The sequence below is a fragment of the Mytilus galloprovincialis genome, chromosome 6 (genome assembly GCF_965363235.1).
Source record: "Mytilus galloprovincialis chromosome 6, xbMytGall1.hap1.1, whole genome shotgun sequence".
NCBI classification, from domain to species: Eukaryota; Metazoa; Mollusca; class Bivalvia; order Mytilida; family Mytilidae; genus Mytilus; species Mytilus galloprovincialis.
Window position 1 is genome coordinate 95,000,970 of NC_134843.1, and position 24,504 is coordinate 95,025,473.

The following is a 24,504-nucleotide window of genomic DNA, read 5'->3' on the forward strand; positions in this document are numbered from 1 at the left end:
TTATTTTTTACTGTTATTTTAATATAAAATACCTATCTCTATAAACAAAACGTATACAAAAATGTTGACCAGCAAATATGTAATAAATAGTGATTACTTCTAAAAAATAAAATAGTACATATAACATTAACAACATATATCTATAAAAACAAAAGTGGTAGAAGACTCTCTACATTTATAAAATGTATGAAGAAAATTTTAATTAGACAGCAACCAACCAACATAGTTCCAAGGCTCCCTAATTAAACACCTAAATACCCACTGTGAAATATACCCACTGTCATTAAACAAGCAATCCTAAAAATGCTGTATTTAACCCATTTTAGTAATGCTTTATTGAGAAATTTGAACAAGAGTCCCTTTACCTAGCCTTACAATGCTAGTATACAAGGCATCATCCTCACATAAGGCATCTGTTTAAAAGCTCAGGACAGACATCAAACAATAACCCTGTTGGTCAGCTAAAATTGGATTTCTGCAGATCACTGCATGTCTTTCACTGATTGTAAAGGATGTTAATTTTTATTAGAACTTACATGAAAAATCAACTTTAATTTTTCTTCATACTAATGCACTAAGTGTTTATTTGTACTAGAATTAACCAGGAAAACCACCCTTATTATTTTGCTAAATCTAACATTTATTGTTTAAGTCTGCCATTTTCAGTCTCTCTCCATTTCTATATGTTCTGGGATGGTTGTAGATAACTGGTCTGCTAAAGATTGTGATGAGGCACATAGAACTCTTCTACTAAGAAAATCTACTGGACCACCTGTTAAATAAAAACAAAATGTTACATGAATATTAATATCTACAATGCAGGAACTCGTCCAATGAGGGATTTTCTCACTGGGATGAAGACCAGTTGGTGGCCTTCTGCTGTTTTCTGCTCTTTGGTTGGGTAGTTGTCTCTCTGACACATTCCCAATTTCCATTCTCAATTTTAATTAATTAAATAAACTGCTGACACATAGATATGTCTTGTCTATATCTTATTTTGATAGTAAAATACAAATGTTGAAACTAAAATGACATTACTTTAATAGGTAAACTATACAAAACATTCAAAGTCAATGAACCATGATTGAAGGAGCAAGGCCAAAACATCTAAGTCAATGAACCCTGACTGAAGGAGCATGGCCAAAACATCTAAGTCAATCATGACTAAAGGAGCAAGGCCAAAACATCTGTCTTGAAATGAGATATTTGCGACTGCTTAAACAACATGAACAACTGCATACCAAATATCATTGACTTACTATTAAGGGTTCATCCTAAAACAGAAATGGAACAGCCCTTATATGAAAATATTCATAATCTTTGTTAAATTTTTATCCTTAGTAGATAAATATATCAAAAGACTACCAACATATATAGCTATATTTATATATATGTATGATACTTGTTACAGTAAAAATCATAGATAATTAACTCACAGATTAATCAAAGAACTATCAGCCTCTTTAGTATCCCCCCTGATGTAGTAAACAACAGAACCTCACCTGCTGGATCAATCATAGCACCACCAGCCTCTAACAGTATCCCCCCTACCGACCTGGTGAGGTTAAGTCCAAGGTACTTACCTGCGGGATCAATCATAGCACCACCAGCCTCTATGAGTATCACCCCTGATGCAGCAAAGTCCCAGATATGTAAACCATATTCTACATATGCATCACCACTTCCTTTGGCAACATTTACCATATTCATTGCTGCTGAACCTAATGTTCTCGTCCTGTGTAAATTATAAACTGATGTAAAGGATTGATTCAGGTGAATAACTAAAAGGTTTTAATAGAAAACTGTAAATTCTTATTAAGTTAATTTATTTAGTAGTTGTTAAAGAATAAAATATCATAGACAGTCTAGGACTGAAGCCAATTGGCAAAAGATTATCTCGAAAAAACCTATTTTCTGAAAAAAGTGCAAACCAAATTTAATAGAGAAATTAAATTAAAGACCAAAAAGAAAATCTCATTAAACAAGAATGTGTCCACAGTACACGGATGCCCCACTCCGACTATCATTTTCTATGTTTAAAGGACTGTGAAATTGGAATAAATTCTCTAATTTGGCATTAAAATTAGAATGATCTTATCAAAGGGAACATGTATACTAAGTTTCAAGTTGATTGGACTTCTACTTTATCAAAAACTACCTTGACCAAAAACTTTAACCTGAAATTTGCACTATCATTTTCTATGTTCAGTGAACCATAAAATTGGGGTCAAAACTCTAATTTGGCATTTAAATTAGAAAGATCATATCATAGGGCACATGTATACTAAGTTTCAAGTTGATTGGACTTCAACTTCATCAAAAACTACCTTGACCAAAAACTTTAACCTGAAGCCAAAAACTTTAACCTGAAATTTGCACTATCATTTTCTATGTTCAGTGAACCGTAAAATTGGGGTCAAAACTCTAATTTGGCATTTAAATTAGAAAGATCATATCATAGGGCACATGTATACTAAGTTTCAAGTTGATTGGACTTCAACTTCATCAAAAACTACCTTGACCAAAAACTTTAACCTGAAGCGGGACAGACGGACGGACGAACGAACAGACGGACGGACGAACAGACAGACGGACGCACAGACCAGAAAACATAATGCCCCTCTACTATCGTAGGTGGGGCATAAAAATACCATAGAAGCTGAACATTTACATAAAATTTGCCAAAACAAACTTGTGTACTTTCTTGTTACTATTTTGGTCAAAGGTTAATGTAATATCATAGTAACCATTAGCAATTCAAATCAAATCAAAGAGTCAAAAATACAGATATTTATGATTTTTAAAAAGTTTGATTTTTTTATATATATTTGTAACGCTTGGTTGGTATGTGTGGTTTTTGATTGATTTGTAGTAACTTATAACTATGGTAATAATATAGGTATAGCAAGTATGTGATATCTTGACAACATTATCATAACTTTAGCAGTATAGCTTTGAATAAAAAGTTATAACTGTATGAAATATGACCTACATAAAATATCAATGAAACAATGGCAAATCATCAATTTACATTAAGGTGGTACCTAACACTACAGGGAGATAACTCTTTAAAATCTGCTAAACATTTTAATGATGATGTGTTGTTAAGGGAATATTATGGTGACTTGAATAACACCGGTATCACTCAGATTACAATTCTACCTTGACAGGTAAGTTTGTATTTAGCCTATAAAATACTTATTTAGCCTTGAGAATTGAAAGGTCAGTTTCCCATTCATACAATAGAGGTTGATAAATCTGGCTTCATGCCATTTACCTTGTCCAAAATTAAGGTCACTTTATTGTTATTGTGATATTGTTAAAGTACAAAAGAACCCTATATTTTGACCAATACTTAAAACTTTGTGCATCTTGATTTAATTGTTAAAAATCTGTTAATGTTGAATTTTAGGGGTTATTTTAGGCCTTTTAATTGCATATTTCTTTACATGGTAGTTTTTTTTTCAGATATAAAAAAAACTATCTGCTTGACTGTTATAGAAATAGACTATGCTTGCAGGGTCTTGTTTTTTGTTTGCACCAAATCTGACAGATTATTATTAAGTTGCAAAATATTTTAAATGAGAGCTGAAATTTTTTCTATCTTTAAATGTGCATTGAACAATGTTGAAGGTTAAAATAATCATAATGTGAACAAGAATGAAGAAAAAATCTTGGTCCCAAAAAAAACCATCATCAACCAGGATATAATATTCTAAATTTTAATTTAGTATACATGTACTAATATCAGTTGAAATCTCAAGCCACTATTTTGCATGTTTACAATGTAGGTCATGTCCCAACAGAAAATCAATGAATTTGACAGTACAATGTACTCTTAGCACAAACACATAAGGTCACTGTGAAATAGACATCTAGGGCAAGAAACAGTCAGTTATACCAAACCAGTTTGACTAGATGTCTAGTTTAAAACCAGTTTGACTAGATGTGTCCTATATTTTGACAATGTAAATGACATGAGGACCTGCATGGGTTTTTTAATATCTGTATTCTTTAAATTTTTAGGGCATTTTTCTTTTAATAGCCTTAAAAATAACTCTCATTCTGTAAAGCAAATTCTCATGAAAATGATTTTACTATAGTCTTTCTGTTACAAGATTATTTATCAATTATGCACATTGATCATTATATTATCGGTATTGCATTACAGTTACCTAAGTTTCCTTTTTATTTTGCACATTTATTCTTTATACTTTTGCACCGCATTATTCTCTATTTATTTTTTGTTGTTCATTTTCTCTATTCTCTATTTTTTGTTGCTATTACATTTATTCTCTATTCTGTAAACCCCATTCTGACCCTTACAGGTAAACTTCTATTGTATGAATGGGATAAACTGACCTTTCAATTCTCAAGGCTAAATAAGTATTTTATAGGCTAAATACAAACTTACCTGTCAAGGTAGAATTGTAATCTGAGTGATACCGGTGTTATTCAAGTCACCATAAGCTTCTTAAAGATCAAAATTAGTGTTTGTCAAAATGCTATATAACCAGTGTATTTTTCTGATAAAATGGTTGGTTCAATTTTTCTGAAATTTTTATACTTTTCTTAAATGGTCAATGTAAATACTTTGTCAAAATTTTATGAAAATTAAACGAGCCAAATTAATTTTAGTGAAGGTGTTGGGTACCACCTTAAGTGTTTTCCAAATGGCCAAAGATTTATTTCAGTTATCTTAAGAACATACCCATGAGTAGTCTCAACAACTTTATGATAAATATTAAATTTTCTTCTTAATACATCTTGTTCTCTTGAGGATCCACCTTCCAAATATATAATAGCTTGTTTGAGGTCTGAAAAGATATATTATTTTATTAGATAGATATACATGTATATACATTTTATATTTTAAGTGAACCCATACTGATGTTAAAAAGAGTTGATATATGATTAAGTGGAGAAATAAAGATGAAACTTATGACAAGATTGTTGATTGAATCATAAGTGTCTGAAACTTATCAGAAGTTTCCTTATACAACACATAGAACTTTCAAGTTTTCGAAACAAAAAGGAATCATGTCTCTGAATTGTAACTATCATGACTGTATCACAGAAGTATGAAGATATGCCTATTTTTAATAATCAAAGTTCCATAACTCTAAAATGACTACATGTACAGATGATAGAAAATCTTCAAAATCAAAAGGTAGTTTGTCTTTATAAAACATTTCAATATATTAAAATATTCCAACCAGAGTAAACAAAATTTGAGCTTTTTGATAGACAAATGAGTATTGCCTAGGATTTGTGATTAATCAAATGAGTATTGCCTAGGATTTGTGATTAATAACACATTACTCTCATACAACTACTATGGGAATGGTTAAAATAGAAAAGGGGGCTTACCAGGATATCAGTTATAATTGTATGTAACAGGGATACTTGATGGAATGCCGTACATTAAGTAATTTGTTAAAACAGCAAAGAGTGCAATAAAGAATTTATGAATGTTAAAAAAAAAAATAAAAAGGGGGCTTACTGTCAATATTTGTGACATTGAAAAAATGACTACTCTGATAATCATCTATATTAATAATAATAATAATAATAATAATAATAATAATAATAATAATAATAATAATAATAATAATAATAATAATAAATTCTTTATTTAAAGAGGGTAAACTCAGTTAGTTACAATAAACTAATCTTCCCTGAGGCCCTCGCATACAAATTACAATACAATCAAAACAGATATTTACACATAGTTAATTTACACATAGTTAATTTACACTCATGTAGTTCAATGTATTGTTATTAACATAAGATATAATGCTGTTTAAGATGTATACATGTAGTCAAAAAATCAAATGAAAATAAAAAATAAAAAATATACAAATACATTGTAGCAAACATTTCTTATCAGGGTTGTGTTAGGTACTTCTTGATACTTTGCTTAAAAGTAAAAGTGTTTTGAGCTTTACGCATTGTGTGTGGTAGTCCATTCCATAATACTGATCCAGAATAAGCAAAGGATTTCTTAAATAGTTCAGCTTTTGGCTTAGGAACTATCAGATTACCTTGAGTGACGCCTCTTAAGGAGTAAGGATTATTATCTGATTTCAGTTTAAACTTTTGAACTAGGTACATTGGTGCTTCCATATGCATACATTTATATAGAAGTAAATATTTGTGGTATTTTATTCTATTGTCAACTGTCATCCACCCAAGTTTTTTAGATAAGGGGGCTGAGGGGGATAAAGGATCTGCATCTAGAATTAATCTTGCTGCCCTTTTTTGGAGTTTTAAATTCTTGTTATCCCTTCATTTTTACATTCACCCCAAATAATACAGCAGTAGTCAATTAAGGGAAGAATATACCCATTGTAATATGTTTTCCTTGCATTTATATCTAAAAATTTCTTTATTTTAGAAAGAAGGTATATTCTGGATGATATATTAGCACAAACTTGGTCAATTTGATTTTTCCAGTTAAGTGTGTTGTCTATTTTAACACCTAATAATTTTTCACATGAAGAATTTTGTAATACTTTTGAATTTATTATCAAGTTTGGTTGACAGGTCTGAATTGATAGTTTCTGTTTTGTTCCAGTAACCAAACATTTTGTTTTATTTGCATTAATGAACATGTTGTTCATTTTACACCACTCTTCAACCCGGTATAAATCTTCTTGAACATCATCATGTATGTTTTCTATGTTTTTCCCAGATTTATGAAGAGTGGTGTCATCAGCATATAGGTCTGTTTCACAATTTTCAATGCATAAGGGAAGGTCATTTATAAATAGTACAAACAATAGGGGACCAAGTATAGAACCTTGGGGGACACCAAATTTTACATGTTGTTGTTCAGAATAAACATTACAAATGTTTACCTGCTGTTTTCTGTTATTGAGGTATGACTTGAAAAAACTAACAGAAGCCTCACTAAATCCATAAATTTTAAGCTTTAAACAAAGAATATCATGATCTACCAAATCAAAAGCTTTTTTAAAATCTAATAAAATTGCTAGATTCAAATTACCATCATTCATTTCTTGCAACCATTTGTCAATGATATTGATAAGTGCAGTTTGACAAGAATGTTGCGGCCTGAAACCAGATTGTGTAGGGTGTAAAAGTTTAAGTTTTGATAAATATTTGTACATTTTATTAGAAACATGTTTTTCTATTAATTTTGATAAAGTTGGAAGAACAGATATAGGTCTGTAATTTGTTGCTAGAAGCTTGTCACCATCCTTGAAAACTGGTGTTACCTTAGCATTCTTCAGTAATGAAGGATATATACCAGTATCTATCATTCTGTTAAATATATATGTGAGAGGTGATGCAATAAAAGGGGCACTTAATCTTAGGATTTTTGGTCCAATATTATCCATACCAGATGCTTTATTTATATCAAGTTTTGCTAATTCATTAAATAGCTCATTCATGTTCACTGGTGGTATAGAAAATTTTTCATGTTTATGTAATTTATTTTTAACAAATTTACTTAGATTACTAAAATCTGCTTTGTTAACAGGTGTATAATTTCCTTGTTCTCTTAGTTTTTCAGCACAGGAAGTGAAAAAGTTATTAAAAGTATCAGCTATACATTTTTTACTTTTAGTTGTATTGTTATCTTCTGTGGCTAACTCATATGGTGTATTTTTAACTTTTGGGTTCACACTGTGAAGACATTTCCATAAGGTTTTAGGGTCATTCGAGTCTTTTACCATATTTTTATAATAATTCTTTTTTGAGTTATCTACAATGTGTTTAGTTTTATTTCTCCAAAATTTATACTCACTCCATAATGCCCGCGTCACACTGTCCCGATTTCAATATACGATGGACACCCGAATGCGAAAATTGTAAGTTCGTACGAAGTTGGTCCCGATCTCGTTAAAATACCAAAAAGTGACCGAAGCAAGTACGATGAATAACGAAGTCTATACGATGGTGCCGAAATTATATACGATAGCAAAAGATGGACATACGAAGGTTAACCGAAGACGGGTATTTAAGCTTCATATCTCAGCCGAAGCCTACACGATGGATCACGAAGGCTACACGATGGATTACGAAGGCTACACGATGGATTACGATGATGGCGCGATGGCCATACGATGTCTAAAAGATACGAACAGAATTTCGACAACATATCGTTTCTGTACAAGTCTACCATGCATGGCGGGAAATCGATCTTTTTGTCTAATTCTTATAAAACTTAGTTTATTATCCCCTCGCCTACTACATGTAATTTGTGTGTTGATAAAATTGTTATGGACACTCTAGAACCAAAATGCTCAAAACTTGGTATGGTGTTACTCGTTAAGAATATCTTAAGCGCTATTGACTTTAAAGTTCAAAGGTCAAGGTCACAGTTGCAGTTGTAATACAAGGCAATATCACCCTTGTTGACACTCTAAAACCAATATGCTTCAAAAGATTTTAACCACATTTGGTATATTGTTCCTCCTTGTAATGATCTGACATTTTTTACGTTCAAGGCCAAAGGTCAAGGTCATGCAGATGGACTTGTTTTTTCTCCTTGAAATAGCATAATACACAGGAAATTGGTTGCTCATATTTTTACCTGTTGGTTCTATGAAGACAATATTAAAGGTATTTCCAGTTACTGAATGTTTTGGTTGATTTCTAAAAAAATAGTTAATGTATCAAATATGCATATTCAATTTACCATTTTCTGCATGTGTCATATACAAATATAGTGTCCATATTTGTCCCCAATATGTTACATACGAGGGGATGACATGCTCGGCATTGCCTTGTTTGAACTGTAAAAAGTGTGCACTAGTCTGAATAATCACCCATAATTATGCCCAAGTTTACTGATCTATCTTAAAGGTAAGGTAATGGGTTCGTTGATCCCTTTTATTCAAAAAGAGCTCTTTCCAGGAGAATATCATAATAATATATAGACAAAAGGAAGGATGTGGGGAAAGCAACAAATGCGGTAAAATATGACATATAGAAAACAAAATGGTTATGGAGTAAACATTCGTGTGACAACAACTCCGACGATACATAAAAAATCAGAATAATGAATAAAAAGTTGGTTTCCCTATATACGTGTACCTGCAGTGTTGGTGTACGAGGCGCGTTTATGATTTTCATTATGTTACTTGATATGAACAATTGACAAAAAATAATATTTTACTTGTAAAAGTAAATCCTGAGCCTGTAATAGCTGCTCTTCTTGTTCCATTTGAATTAATAGAAACAACGCTGTCGCCTTTCTTGTTTTCATAGAATCATATGATATGAGCTCCATGTTTTGTGAACGTCTTTCTTAACTGTCGTATTAGACTGACCAGTGCATATCGCGCATGGCACTTTAAATGTATTTTAGCGCGAAAATTAACTTACATTAAGCTGGATTTATTGCCGTCGTAGTTCCATCTTGTCGCCTTCGTACTTTTATTCGATGGCAACACGACGGGATTACGAGGTCTTCACGAAGTCGTGTTGCCATCGTAAGACTTTCAGGTATCTTCGTGATTCATTCGTGTAGACATCGTAATGTCAAAACTGCCCGATGGAAACGATGGAAACACGAATGCAATACGATGTGCAAAGATGCATTCCCGGTGACATTACGATGGTGAGGATGGTGATACGAACTCAATACGAACCCTCAACATCGGACGCACCTTCGGGGATTTTTTAACATGTTAAAAAATTTAGAACCCTTCCCGAAGTTGTCCCCGAAGGCTAAAAAAAGTGGCCGATGGTTCTACGATGGTTAAAGATGGCACTACGAATAGCCCGATCTGGATACGATCAGTCCCGATTTTGAAAATTTCCATTATCGTGTTGCCATCGGAGTAAAAATCGGGACAGTGTGACGCGGGCATAAACCAAGTGCATTATATTTATCTCTCATATTCCTAGCATAAATGATTTCACTGTTATACCATTCAGGCTGCCTGTCTCTTTTAACTCTCTTTTTAACAACAGGAGCATGTTTATCTAATTAAAAGCCTTGTTCAACATATCATAAAACAATTTTAGACAGTCAGAGGGGTTTTCTTCAAATTCAATTTCATGAAAAGGTGTCGATTGCAGATCTAATAAAAAATTGTTTTGGTTGAAATTTTTAAAATTTCTATATGTAATTGTACTGTGTGTATTCTTTTTGCCTATGTTGACTTCTTTCCTTGTTAAACAGATAGGATAATGGTCACTAATTGCATATCTACACACATGTGATTCCTCTACCATATTTGGATTATTGACATAAATATGATCAATCAGTGTACTAGTATCCTTTGTTACCCTTGTGGCTTCTTCAATCAGTTGTTGAAAATTATATGATTCTAAAACATTTAGCCATTTTTGAGGAGGTTTGTTTGGTACTTTAAAATTAAAATTAAAATCACCCATAATTGTTATATCTGAATTCATGGTCATTGCCATTCTTATTTCTTTTTCAAAATCATCAACCCAATCTATCAGTGATTTTGGTGGCCTATAAACAAAACATAATAAAAAGATTTTTTGTAATCTGGTTTAATTTCAAACCACATTGTTTCCCTACCCCCTATTTCTATGTTGTTTTTTCTTAAAAATTTAATAGTTTCAGAAAAGTAAACAATCAGACCACCCCCACCTTGGGATGTTCTGTCCTTTCTTTCAAATACATAACCAGGTACTTGTAATTCATTATCAGTTGTGTGTTTTGTTAAAAATGTTTCACACAATCCTAATACATCAGGTTGGTTATCAGAAAACATAAGGTTATGTTTAATTTCTTCATATTAACTTTCAATCCTATTAACATTATGAGAACAAATCCTGATACCTTTTGATTTACTAAAACCATAAGAATTAAAAATCTTATCATTAGCTGTCAGTGCATGGTTTTCTAAATTAATTATATAATATATACAAACACTAATTGCTAAAATAAACACAGAGACATAAGATAATTTCACATCAATTATTAAATTGACCTGAGGGAGAGGTAATAATAAATTATCTACATTAGACTCATTATCAAACATTACACAGTTTGTATCATGCTGTTTAATACCAAGTAATATATCCTGTCCAGATGTCTGAGATTCAGTGTTAAAATTATCAGAATTAATCAACCCATCATTAGTACTATAAAGTTTGACAGTAGACATTTCCTGGGTTGTGTCAAGTGAGAAATTACTCTCATTCTTGTCTTTAATTGTTTGTCTAGTGTTTCTAGTTTTCTTTATCTCAGAAATCTGAAGCCCTTGTGACAAAGAAAATAATTTACACATGCATGGGAATAAATTGCATTCAGAACATAATATTGTCAGTACATCAAATTTGTTTGAAACAGATGTTAAATTGGCATTTCCTTCTTTGCCATTTTTTCAAGCAGTACAAGATTTTAGTTTGTGTCCATACCTATTGCACTTGAAGCATTTAATTTTCATATTAAATCTACAGAAGGATGTTTTATGGTTAAGTTCACCACAGTTCTCACAGACAACATGTGAATTGATTATTCCAATTATGTTATCTATTGTTTTGATGTATCTTGATGTTCCTCTTGAATTGAAATGAATACCATCATGAACATAAAAATGATTGTTTTGATTGAAGCTGTCACGCATATACATTTCATATTGTCTTATAAAAACTAGTCCAAGGTGTTGACATAATCTTTCTAAAGCTACATTTGCCCTGTAAACATCTACATCAATCCTGGGAGGGAGTCCTGAGACTATGATGTTACAGTCAGAGTTACTACAACTACGAGCTGCTATAAGTAAACTTTCATATTCAATTTCAAAATCTTTCAAGGATTTTCCACCACTTATGTCGTTTCCACCAATTTGAAGAATAATATTCTTATATGCTTTCAGATCCATATTCATAATTTCCTTTGTTATTCTATCAATTTGTGCCCCTCTGAATGTTCTTATGTTGGTTTTTGATAGGCCAGAAGTTCTAATCCCTTTAAGTATTGATGATCCAATGATTAAATTTTTGTCACCTGATTTTTTAACCTTCTCTGGACTATGGTTGTTCATAGTTTTTTGATTTGGACTTGAGTTTTTATGTTGGGATTTTGGCTCAAGGACAGGTAGGCATTTATCTTCTGTGAGTTTTAACTTGGACAGTCTTGGAGCTGGAATAGGTCTTGTCTGAGTAGATGCATCACAAGTGTTGACATATTGGGATGTTTGGCACTCAACAGAAACAGCTGATAATTCAGTTTGTATTGATTGCTCACTGCATTTTTTCACTGCTAGTTCAGATTCAAGACGTTTAATGATATTTATTAAGTCCTCTCTACTTTTGCCATCGTATATAGAGTTGTTACATATATAATTTGATTTCAATTCAGTTATTGAGTCAGTTAGTTATTGAGAACAATAGATAGTCTTTACATTGTATTGTTTGTAACTGTAGGTCAAAGTTCACTTAACAGAAAGACAGACAGACAGCTGAAGTGAATAGACTGAATAAACCAGAGGATATCATAATGTGTTGGCATATAAAAATGTCCTACTCATATACAGTTAACTCTCGTTGTCTCGAACTCGGTTGACTCGAAATTTAGGATGAGTCGAAGTTTTCACGTGGTCCTGAACTTTGTCCAATATAAATGTATGTAATTGGATGAGTCGAAATTTCAGTTGAGTCGAACTAAATTTACGATCCCAAGGTTAACAAAAACTTTTAAAATTCGTTATTTATCTCGAACTAGTACACATATGTCAAAACATGACCTCCGGCATTTAAATAGATTGACGAGTTAATCTGACAACACACGTGTAATTAAATTTCCAGTCACTGACCACTGTATTGATTTAATGACATGCTATTTAAACGAGTGTTAACCTAAGAATTTCTTTTATAGAATTTTTATAAATGATTAGTGATACGTTGTTAATGTTCATGAACAAGTATTTAAAAAGTTTACAAAACAATTAGTTGTGATTTACACTAATGAGCTTGGGTGTGTATAAAGTAAGGATTATGACTTCCGTTGATGATCACCTAAAAACTACTCATTCGTCGTCTTTAATCTTGTACTTTCTTTTGAAAAGAAAGAGTGAGATAATACAAAATGAAGAAAAATCTAAATTTTCTAAAATATCTTGTATCCGAGAATAAACAATTTTGTCAACTATAAACGACCTGAATAAAGAAACTTTCGATTGGAAACTACTCTCTGTGATACAATCCACAGGAAAAAAATGTAACTGAAACAATTTAATAAGTGAAAATAATGTTTTTATAATAATGAAAGACCATAACATACAAATACATCGATTTGATACAAGAATATCGATCCCCTTCCCATATTCACCCGGATTTATTTTAGCTTTACCAAGGTAAGCAAGAGTTGTTTCCCCTGTTCTGTCAAACTTCCGGTTTTCGTTTGAGTCGAACTATGTGTATCTCGAAATATTTCTCTGGTCCGGCTGACTTCGAGATAACGAGAGTCGACTGTATATGTAACATGCCATTGAGATAACATAACTGTGATTTAATGCACTAAAATGGCTACACATTTTAATAATTTGGGAAAATAAATTCATTGAAGAAACTTTTTACCTTTACTTTAAATTTGTGCATCAAATGATAAGTACGCAACTGATCGATAAACCCTTTTATATATCTTTAAACTGATATTTAATAAGTTACTTACAATGAAATCTATAAAACAATACCAGGTTTTAGACTTTGGACCTCTAGATCTAGTAAGTTCTTGTGTTCTATGGTCAATAAACAATTTGATGTTGATTTTACATACAGTTATTCCCAACATAATTACCATTTTGTTGTGAAGTAGATATCCGTTCACCATTACAGAACGCTCCCTGTCCTTTAGCTCCTGTATACATTTCATTTAAAATCGGGGCATAAACCACACCAACTACCATCTAAAGTACAATGTATAGAAATTCTAATTATTATAAATGGAACATTTCCAAATGTAAACAAATTCCAAATAGTAAGCACCACTCTTGTTAGTGTAAGTGTTAGAGAAATTTGAAAACTTTACATTCATTATCATTTGTGGTTAATAGATTTGTAGATAAGTGCTCGGGTAATCCACAGATTTAAATGTTCAACAAAGAATATTTTTTTATTAGCTTGTACACAGACTGTCAAACTAATAAAATCAAATCTCCATGCAATACAAATGTTACTCAATCCATAAAAATTGGTACTCAAGAAAATAATGAATTGAAAGCAAATGAATCTGCAGTGCACAATTAACATAAATGATATTTGTTTTATACAATCACTCTTGTGCAACTTGTGTGCTGTATCTGACGAAAAGGTGAGGGTACATTTTGTGGTGAATTTTCAATTTTCAGCAGCTTTTAAACAACTAAATTTGTTTTCTCAGTACCTTGATTGAATATTAATTTCGATCACTTTAAGAACTGATGTGTAAGCTTGTACCTGGTTTTTTTTAAAAGATAGTCCTTTACACACACATGTGGTATTTAATGTACATGTTTAGTTGTTCAAGGTCGTACCTGTTTTTTAATAGAGAGTCCTATACACACATATGTATGTGGTATATGATGTACAAAGTTAGTTGTTCAAGGTCGTACCTGGGTTTTTTTAATAGAGAGTTTTATACACACACATTCATGTGATATTTGATGTATAAAGTTCATTGTTCAAGGTCGTACCTGTTTTTTAATAGAGAGTCCTATACACACACATGTATGTGGTATTTGATGAACAAAGTTAGTTGTTCCATCTATGGGGTCAATGATCCATGTGGGGTCATCTGTCCATTCTGTCTTATGGCCACCTGCTACTGATTCCTCACCAATAAATCTAGAAAATAAAGGGGTTATATACCAGAGGCTGTTTAATTCCAGTGGCAAATATTTCATGTATGTTGAGTAGTATACTGGGGTAATGACAAATATGAAGCAAACATGTAAAATTTACGTCAATCAAAACTTCAAAAGGATTTCATATGGCTAAAGATGAAACAGCCTTCTTTAGATATTGACAATGTGATCTACACCAGGGGTTATAAATAGTGTTAATTATTTTACTAAAAGTTAATAGAAATACAATCAGATTTAAATACAAATCATGTGATAAGCTTTGATTACAAGCTAAGGATCTGACAACACTCTGTTACATTCTGTTCTGGTATAAATTATTTCACCAACCAATGAAATTTCAGCCTTCAAATGTTTGAAAGTATGTATTATTCCAACAAAACCAGACGATCCCAAGAGGTCTTTTAAACATAAAGTAGAATAGACCTTTTTAGTTCTTTTTTTAGAAAAGCTTGGAAACACATGATCTGAATTAAGATTAAAGGGAAATTCCGCGATTTTTTACTTATCATCTAATTATGTTCATCTTAACATAAAAAACACATTTGCAAAGTTTTAAATTTATATTCCTTCTAATAAAGGAGAAAATCAAGTATTTGTAACTTTTTTGGTTGAATACTCGAGTGGGTCGTGACGTATTAGCCCGATTTATTGAATTCTGGGAAAAAATAAAATCTGTTTAACTCTTATAGCTTATCGACAATATACGTAATTAAAAGCTCACAGCTGACGAATGGTCGAAGTTATTAACCACAATATAAGAATGAACGAAAATAAATATGCATATACCGTTTTGTATTAATTGAATTAAACTCCTATAAAATTATCTCTAGTAAATGTTTTTGAATAAATTTAATTAATTATTGTTGAGATTTTTTTCATAAAATATTTATTGAACATTTTTACTGATATTGAACTGAAAATATTTCAGTTCTATTTACCGTTATTGTTTTGATAATCATTTCAATGCAACTAATGTGTGAGCAGAGTGTGTATATTATTTTGTAAAGGTCCCTGTATATTTCTCGGCTTGAGGTCAATTCGTTTACCTTGTAGCTATTTAGCCACAGGTCTGAGTTCAAGCGTACACAGGTATAAATGTTGTTATTTGGAAAGGATAAACAGAAAGGATTAGAAAGAGTATGCTGTCACGATGTTAATACACTAAGATTTAATACACGATGAGAATAAAGATACAATAATTAAATTGTGTAAATTAATTGAAAATAAAATTCAGATTCGTAATTCCGAAAGTGTATAAAAATAAAAGGAAACAATTTTTGATTACTTAGCGGCAATTGGCGTAAAGATTCAAATATGAAGCAAAAAATAGTAGTTTTAATCTTTTATAAAAACTAAATGCAATATTACCCAATTAAATATACCATTGTACATCTGTTTGATATCATTGACTTTACCGGAATTTCTTAACTTGTATTCAAATCTGGCTGTGTTTAAATGCTAATAAAACTATTGCAATTTTAAAGTTTTTAATTGACAAAAAAATACAACATACAACATGCATGATTTTTTTTTAGTTTCTTTTTAACATTTTATTCTTACATAATTAAATTCATTTGACAATCATTTATACGAACATTTTGTGAAAAGAATATCAATTATCTAAGCTAAGGCATTATTTCTTTTGAGGATTTTTGAGGATTTTTTAAAAAATTCTATGATAATATTTGTGCAATGTTGAACACGATAGCCGTCATTAATCCAAATAAGTAATACAGTAATTGTAATAAAAGTTATATTTTAGTCATGCATAACTGATATTGATGAATTTATAATAGTTCGTCCATACATCGTTGTTCTTGAAACAATCATTATTAGTATACATGTAAGTTTTCTGACGTATAAGAGCCATTGAGGATGAGCTCCAGAGAAATCAGACTAGTGGCGTTTCGTTCGTTTGTTTGTTGGGAAAGGAGAGGAAATGCAACCGCTTGTACAGATAAACGACAGAATTACCATACAAGCATTTATAGTCAACACAATCAGAAAGAGTTCCCATCGTTAGACGGGGAATATGAAGGCTTCCAAGAATGAACAAGTGACATGTCTAACTCTGAACAGTTAGAAAACAGACTATCGACATCGACCGCTTGTTCTTAATATTTGAAACTGTATGCATATATATACGTATACGTTTATGATATATATAGTGATGAGTTCTTGCGTCTGACAAAAACTAAATTCCTTCATGGTTATATCTTGCCATACGTTTATATTGGTTTGTAAGGTGATTACTCACAATCGTTATTTGAAAATCCTGTTTGTGAGATGTAGATTCATTTCAATACAGAAATTTCGTCTATATATTTCACAAATGTATAACATGGAGAAGCTCTGAAGGTCCATTACTCCCATTTTGTTTGGGTTTGAACCATCGATGTTTACAGCAATATCACAGAATAAGATGATGATGGTAGAAAGAACTATGGGCGTCATGTGGCAAATATTACATGCATATCGGACAATGAGTTGTCAATCTGTATGAAAAGATTTCCAATACAACCATATTATTGAGAAGGAATGTTTACATGCTATACTCTCGTACTAGTATTACAGGGTTCTTGTGGCGTTCACCTTAGACACACATCCTTTTAACGATGTTTAAAAAAAAGACAGAACCAATTTAATGTCATATTTCCCTATTTTTTAAATATAACTAAAAGTCTTTTATCTGACAAGAATACCCCTATTTAGCGAACAAGTAATTTATTCTTATTTCTGTTATTGAATACCAAGAAAGAAAATAAATCCTGAAATTAATTTGAAACTTTGATACTCAAAAGTTTCCCAGCAAAATATTCACATTCCCTGGGGATAATTAGTGTTCGTCCAGTGGCATATATAACAATTGTGATGACGAATTACTTCCTTTGTTCGAGAACAATCTTATTGAAATATAAATCTGTGATTTTACTAGGTCCACAGCTTCAATGAACCAAAGCAAAAGTTATACATCGACCTGTATTTAAATCAAATTGGTTCTCTTCTTCTTCTGGTATACAATAGTCTATCGACATTCGATGATTACATACTGTTGGCATATGTGGACTAGTCTATTTACAACACTTTTACCCCTATTTATTCAAAATATATGTTTTTTTCTTATGTTCAATGTATACGTGTATATATTTTAAATTGCGCTATAGTTCCGTAACTTTCTATCCAGTCGTATAAACGAATCGTCGGCAAGTGCGTACATTTTTTTAAATCAATATTTCTGGTCTGTTCCAATCTGTCCTTCACTATTGACAATGACTATATATTACATTTTCCCAAATCCACCCTTGGAAAAAATATTTAAATAGATTTTAATTTCATCAAATCTTATTTTTTGGGTATTATTTATATGTTTATGAATTATATTCTTTACACCAGAAATGTTATTTATAAACAAGCGTATGAGTTTAGTAATGACAAGTAAGACAGTGTTGTATATTATTCATCTGATAGTTCAAAATGGAAAGTTATAAGTTATAAGTTATCAGCCGTGTACACTGATCAATACCTGCAGAAGTGAAACGATGCATGAACTTGCAAGCCCGACAGGAAATCGCTTGAATACCTGGACGTGTCACCTCACACCCCTCACAATACCTTTGGAAGTAATACCTTTAGCCATGCTGGTGATCAGATGAGGGAAGATCAAAATATATTTGTTTATTACTTTAAAGAATTATGAACAAATTAGATTTTCGAAAACAATTTTCACGGAACGCTTATTTATGATTTCAACTTTGACTTTTCACCTAATTCCAATATCAACAGTTTAAAAACAACAGACCATGGTAATTTAAAAAAAGTAAGAATATTTTTCGTATCAAGTTAGTTAGTCGGATAAAACAACCGTACGATTGACAAGATATCGACACGCAATTACAACTACATCGGTTACTGTAGTTTTGTTTCTTTGTGGTTTATAGACATATCGTTTTTATTAATCGGGAAAGAAGACAAAATGGCGGATCGCAGAGAATTGATACTCTAAATTTAAAATCGATGGTGATTGCTTATCTAGCGGAATAAAACTTTAATATCTATGAATTTGAGCATTTTTATACAGAATGAACATAATATCAATTTTTGATTTTTTTGAGAAGTTTCCCTTTAATAGAAGGATTGTGCCTGATGTTCATATGATGAAATCATAATCTTTCAGTCAGTTTAATTGAAGTCTGGAGCTGGCATGTCAGTTAACTGCTAGTAGTCTGTTGTTATTTATATATTATTGTCATTTTGTTTATTTTCTTTGGTTACATCTTCTGACATCAGACTCGGACTTCTCTTGAACTGAATTTTTTAATGTGCGTATTGTTATGCATTTACTTTTCTACATTGGTTAGAGGTATAGGGGGAGGGTTGAGATCTCACAAACATGTTTAACCCCGCCGCATTTTTGCGCCTGTCCCAAGTCAGGAGCCTCTGGCCTTTGTTAGTCTTGTATTATTTTAATTTTAGTTTCTTGTGTACAATTTGGAAATTAGTATGGCGTTCATTATCACTGGACTAGTATATATTTGTTAAGGGGCCAGCTGAAGGAAGCCTCCGGGTGCGGGAATTTCTCGCTACATTGAAGACCTGTTGGTGACCCTCTGCTGTTGTTTTTTATTTGGTCGGGTTGTTGTCTCTTTGACACATTCCCCATTTCCATTCTCAATTTTATTGAAATCAGTTCTTTTGTAAATTATTTTCATTCTAAATCAATACTGAAGCACTTTATCTTGGAATTTTTGTTAAAACTTATATAAATATCTAGGTTTCTGACGCTCTCACAACATACACAGTGATGTATTAGTCTGCCCAAAAATATTCCAACAACTATTTTGAAGAAGGATATGTTCACCTTTTCCTTATGTGTCATTAGAAAGTTCTGCAAATATTTACTAGTCCCAATAAAATTTTACTTGTCTGGATCCGGAACATCCATCAGACTAGTGGCTAACAGTGCAGACTACTTTTGATTCATTATTATTCATTGGATACCAATTTTCTTGGATTTCATCATAACCTGGGAACCACGAATTTCATTGTGGAATGAATTACAAATGTTATATAGAAATGTATGCAGGCTTTGGCAAAACCACGAAATCAAATATCCAGCAAAATGAAAATTTTCCTAAATCCATGAAAATTGGTACCCACGAAAATTAATGAATCCATAAAGTAATGTATTTGTGTGTGTTAAAAGCAAATGTGACATGGGACTTCATACTTCTAATGTAAAACTGAGATATTGTTCTCATAATGATTATTATCCTTACTTGTGGGTTGGATATTTTTCTTTCAATGAGTAAATTATCTGTTTCTCTACGGCCTGATCTGTTTCTGTCACTAGGTCAGCATAATTACTTTTGGTCTGTAAGGATTTCTCTTTGTAAAAGGCCTCTCTAACTACCTGGAATATAAATTTTGGGTAATTTCTGACAACGAATGTCCGATCATTGAGTCATACCCATTTATTATCAATCTTAATGTTTAAAATACGACAAGCCTTGTCCAACTAAATAATGAGATATACATGTATACTGATATGAATATCAATCCAAACAGGTCATGTCAATAGCCAATGACCCTACCAGAATTCAAATGACTAACTTTACTGGTAATATTCATTAAAACATTTAGCATGGGTTTTTTAGGTGTTTTTTTTAAGTACACTTTGTTTTTTTTGTTGTAGTTTTTTGTCTTTCTATTTTTATCTTATTTTATTTTTCTATAACCTTATACCATTTTTCTTCAAGTAACATTCATTTCATTTTTTTTCTGTTTTTCCCTATTTGTCAAAGGGGGTAGCCTATTCTTTCTATTCAACTACATACATGTATATATAACTTTAAAGACTGTTTAAGTGTGTTCAATTGGAATATTTTGCCTGAGAAAAGATAAATAACAATGCAGTGTTTATTGACCAAAATGTATCATTTCAACACAACCATCACCTTAAATTGTAAACATATTGGAGAATATAATACTCATTTGTGCATTTGGGTCAGGTTGAAGACTATGCCATCACTTCAACATCATTCCAACATACTGAAAATTTGCAAAACAAAAAATTAACTTATAAAAAAATTCAGTACCTGTAGGAAATTTTTGTAATTTATTTTTATATGTACCTTATAAATAAGTTTTTAAATTCATTATTGGTTTATAATCCAAATAAAAAAATGTGAATATAAATTATCAATGACATTGCTTAAGTTCATAATTACCTCCCCTGCCTCCTTGGCTACTCCTGTAGCTGTCTTTAAATAATCTTGAAGTTCAGCAGTAGACATATTCTACAATAAAAAAAATATACAATTTTTTTAAGTCAGTTGTATTGCATATTAATATGATTAATGATGTATCTCCACACAATTTAGGCTTCTTGACATCATTGTATCTCACTTCTATATGTCTGAAACTAGTTTTTAAATTACAATACTGAATACAAATTATTTTCCTTGTTGGAAAGTTTACTAGTACATATGGAGCTCCATAAATGAAAGATGAACCATGGAGGAAAGTTCATCCAGTAAAACAATACTGAGTGTTGCAATCAAAACTAAACATGCTAAACTGATATGTTCATTTATCCATTTTTTTTTAAAAGGCTAGTGCAACCTTGGACACATGTTGGATAGTACTATAAATAAATACACAAGGTTAGGGTTAAGGTTGGCTCCCTATAAAAACATTTAAACCCACTGCATTTGTTTGCACCTGTCCAGTAAAGAACCTGATGTTCAGTGGTTGTTGTTTGTTGATGTGGTTCATAAGTGTTTTTCTTGTTTCTCATTTTATATGCATGTAGATTAGACTATCGGTTTTCCTGTTTGAATGGTTTAATTTTTTTTACACTAGTTATTTTTGGGGTCCCTCACAGCTTGCTGTTCTGTGTGAGCCAAGTCTCCATGTTGAAGGTTGTACTTTGACCTATAAAGGTTAACTTTTACAAATTGTGACTCGGATGGAGAGTTGTCACTTTCTGACTCCCAATACTATACCTGTCTGAAAAGCAATATTAACTCCTGATTTATATCGACAAGAAAACGTCATCAGTATAGCACATGCTGATTTATCCGTATTAAGGATGATTTTCTCATATCATTTAATAAATTTATATTTATATAGTACAGCTTAGATGCATGATTTTTTTTTATTAGTTGTTAGTGGCTTTGAACTAGCTGTCAGATAACTGCAAGTACTCTCAGATCTGTTCCTAGTGTCTTTTTGTTGTCGGGATGTACAAGTACCTGGCCACGTCCACTTGTATGTTTGTCCATCTGATGAGTTAAGCCTTTTTCAACTGATTTTTATAGTTCGTTCTTATGTTGTACTGTTATACCACTGTCCCAGGTTAGGGGGAGGGATGGGATCCCACTAACATGTTTAACCCTGCCACATTATTTGTGTATGTGCCTGTCCCAAGTCAGGAGCCTGTATTTTAGTGGTTGTCGTTTGTTTATGTGTTACATATTTGTTTTTTCGTTCATTTTTTATATAAATAAGGCCGTTAGTTTTCTCGTTTGAATTGTTTTACATTGTCATATCGGGCCTTTTATAGCTGACTATGCGGTATGGGCTTTGCTCATTGTTGAAGGCTGTACGGTGACATATAGGTGTTAATGTCTGTGTCATTTTGTTCTCGTGTGGACACTTGTCTCATTGGCAATCATACCACATCTTCTTTTTTTATATTAATTGATAATTTATTTTCATAAATAGTATTTGTATATATTTGTTCATGTATTGACTTATTGACTGACTCTGACAGAGTATACAGCATGTACAGTATGATGGTTCACATAAGTATTTATATCCTGGGTTTTCTTTTTCTTTATTCCGATTGGTTACTCTATGAACACCTTTGATCTTCAGACACTCATTTCAAATTATAGGGCTCTTCACGGTTAGTATGGCCATATTCATATATTGGATAGGGGGGCAGATTTTTAAGAAAGAGGTGGGAATAGTATGAAAGTATGGGAAATCCTATGTGTGCTTTCAAGCATCTGCTCTGTTTTAATCAGTCAGGGGACTTACTGAAATAAGTGATTTTTAAATCACTTATTTGAGTAGCAAATTCGAGGTTTTGTATTTTTTTTTTAAATTTTAAACACATAGGTTTAAATAACATCTTTTAATTAGAAAAATTAAAAAATATGAACTTTTTGCTTCTTTTAAGTAGCAAGGTTTATGCCTTTGATGATATCATTTACCTGAAAATTTTATTTTAGTTGAAAAAATGCTATAATAATAGCTTTACATAATGAACTGATACTTTCTTAAAAGATTTTTCACAGCAGTGGGAGTATTTTTCCTGTGAAGTTCAAGGGTTCATCTTTCAGATTATGTAATAAAATTCTACTGTTCGCGATAAAAATTTAACTGTTTGGGGGTGTTGAAATTAGTTGTGGTTATTAAAAGAATGATACTTAAAGAAGTGATTTTTGGGAAGGAAATTGAGGTCTGATACTTAAACAAGTGATTTTTATGTCATTATCCTAGATTCAGTACAAGGTCATCACCTGAAATGACCTGGTCATCCTAGACAACACAGATGTTGGTTCTGATAAGTTTAGAAACATAATTAGTCCCTGGATCCTTAGTATTCTATATTTAAAGCTACACTAATATTAAATCACTTCTTCTTGTGATTAATTTGTACTATTTAAATAGGTGATTATTAAAGAAAGACAACTCTAACTTCCAACCTTTATGGAAATAATGTTACTTGAATCAGTGATTTAGAAAATCACTTGTTTAAGTAAGTCCCCTGACTGTTAATGATGTTTTCCCGTATTTTCACACTATTTTTACCTCTATTATGAAAATCTGCCCTCTATCCAATATGGCCAAACTAACTGTGAAGAGCCCTATTCTTCACAGAGATGTAGAACCCTACTAGGAATTATTTATGCTCAACTTGGTAAGTCATGTAAGTCTAAATTTATAAATGAGGGTCGTAACGCTAATGGTAATTATTAGTGCATGACGATAAAAATTACACCTTCTCAAAGACGATCAAGAAATAAACTGATTTTGAGTACTCACAATAATACACCTTATCGCTATTTGTCCGCCATAACTGGAAATCACATAGGTTCCCGTTAAATTGTGACGTCATAAAGCAAAATATCTGACGCCACACTGGAAATGTGATTGTTGTGAGCGTCAAAAGTTCAAGCGGCCGGGTCAGCCGGGATTAGCGATAAGGTGTATAATTTGAAACCTTTGACGAATCACAATTTTGGCGAGACACAGTGAAATTTTTAACAAATTTAACGCTAACAGTAGCCGAAATGAAAATTTATCGTCTGACGGAAGGGCATTCTTACATTAATATAAATTTATAATTTTTTTGTGCTATTTGACTTTCTTGCTGTTGCAAGGATTTGTATAGATCTTACTATACAAATCCTTGCTGTTTGTTTATTCATTTATTTTTTGTCCAATTTTTTGTTTTTTTTTATGGGGTGAGGGATCACAGCCTTTAACTAAACCAAACAATACTTTTAACCAGTTAACAACCACTCGACTGACTAGATAAAGATTAATAAAAAACGTTTTTCTTACTTACCGGTGTGTGTGTTACCGAGTGTTCTCCCTTGGTAAATAAGACCCATGTAAATGATAATACTGTATTCTGGTTTTAAGAATAACAAAAGTCTTTAAAATATATGTAATTATTTTTTTGTTTTTC

General features: G+C 31.7%; 1 protein-coding gene across 3 annotated transcripts; it reads right to left on the reverse strand.

Annotated features, from left to right (window-relative positions):
* On the reverse strand, positions 1 to 24,436 carry LOC143080787 (inositol monophosphatase 1-like). Of its 3 annotated transcripts, XM_076256821.1 has the most exons (9): positions 24,382 to 24,436; positions 21,029 to 21,097; positions 20,078 to 20,211; positions 14,631 to 14,781; positions 13,757 to 13,865; positions 4,712 to 4,817; positions 1,619 to 1,735; positions 1,503 to 1,537; positions 514 to 772 (listed from the first exon to the last, which is right to left on the reverse strand). In XM_076256821.1, exons 2-9 carry the CDS (start codon positions 21,092 to 21,094, stop codon positions 663 to 665), a joined length of 828 nt encoding a protein of 275 aa, XP_076112936.1. In that variant the 5' UTR covers positions 21,095 to 21,097; positions 24,382 to 24,436; the 3' UTR covers positions 514 to 662. The 3 variants fall into 3 exon arrangements, with proteins under 3 accessions (XP_076112934.1, XP_076112935.1, XP_076112936.1); XM_076256819.1 differs by lacking the exon at positions 1,503 to 1,537 and having other exon boundaries at positions 1 to 772; positions 1,584 to 1,735; positions 24,382 to 24,435; XM_076256820.1 differs by lacking the exons at positions 1,503 to 1,537; positions 24,382 to 24,436 and adding an exon at positions 24,315 to 24,334 and having other exon boundaries at positions 1 to 772; positions 1,584 to 1,735.
* Between the last annotated feature and the right edge of the window lie 68 nt (positions 24,437 to 24,504).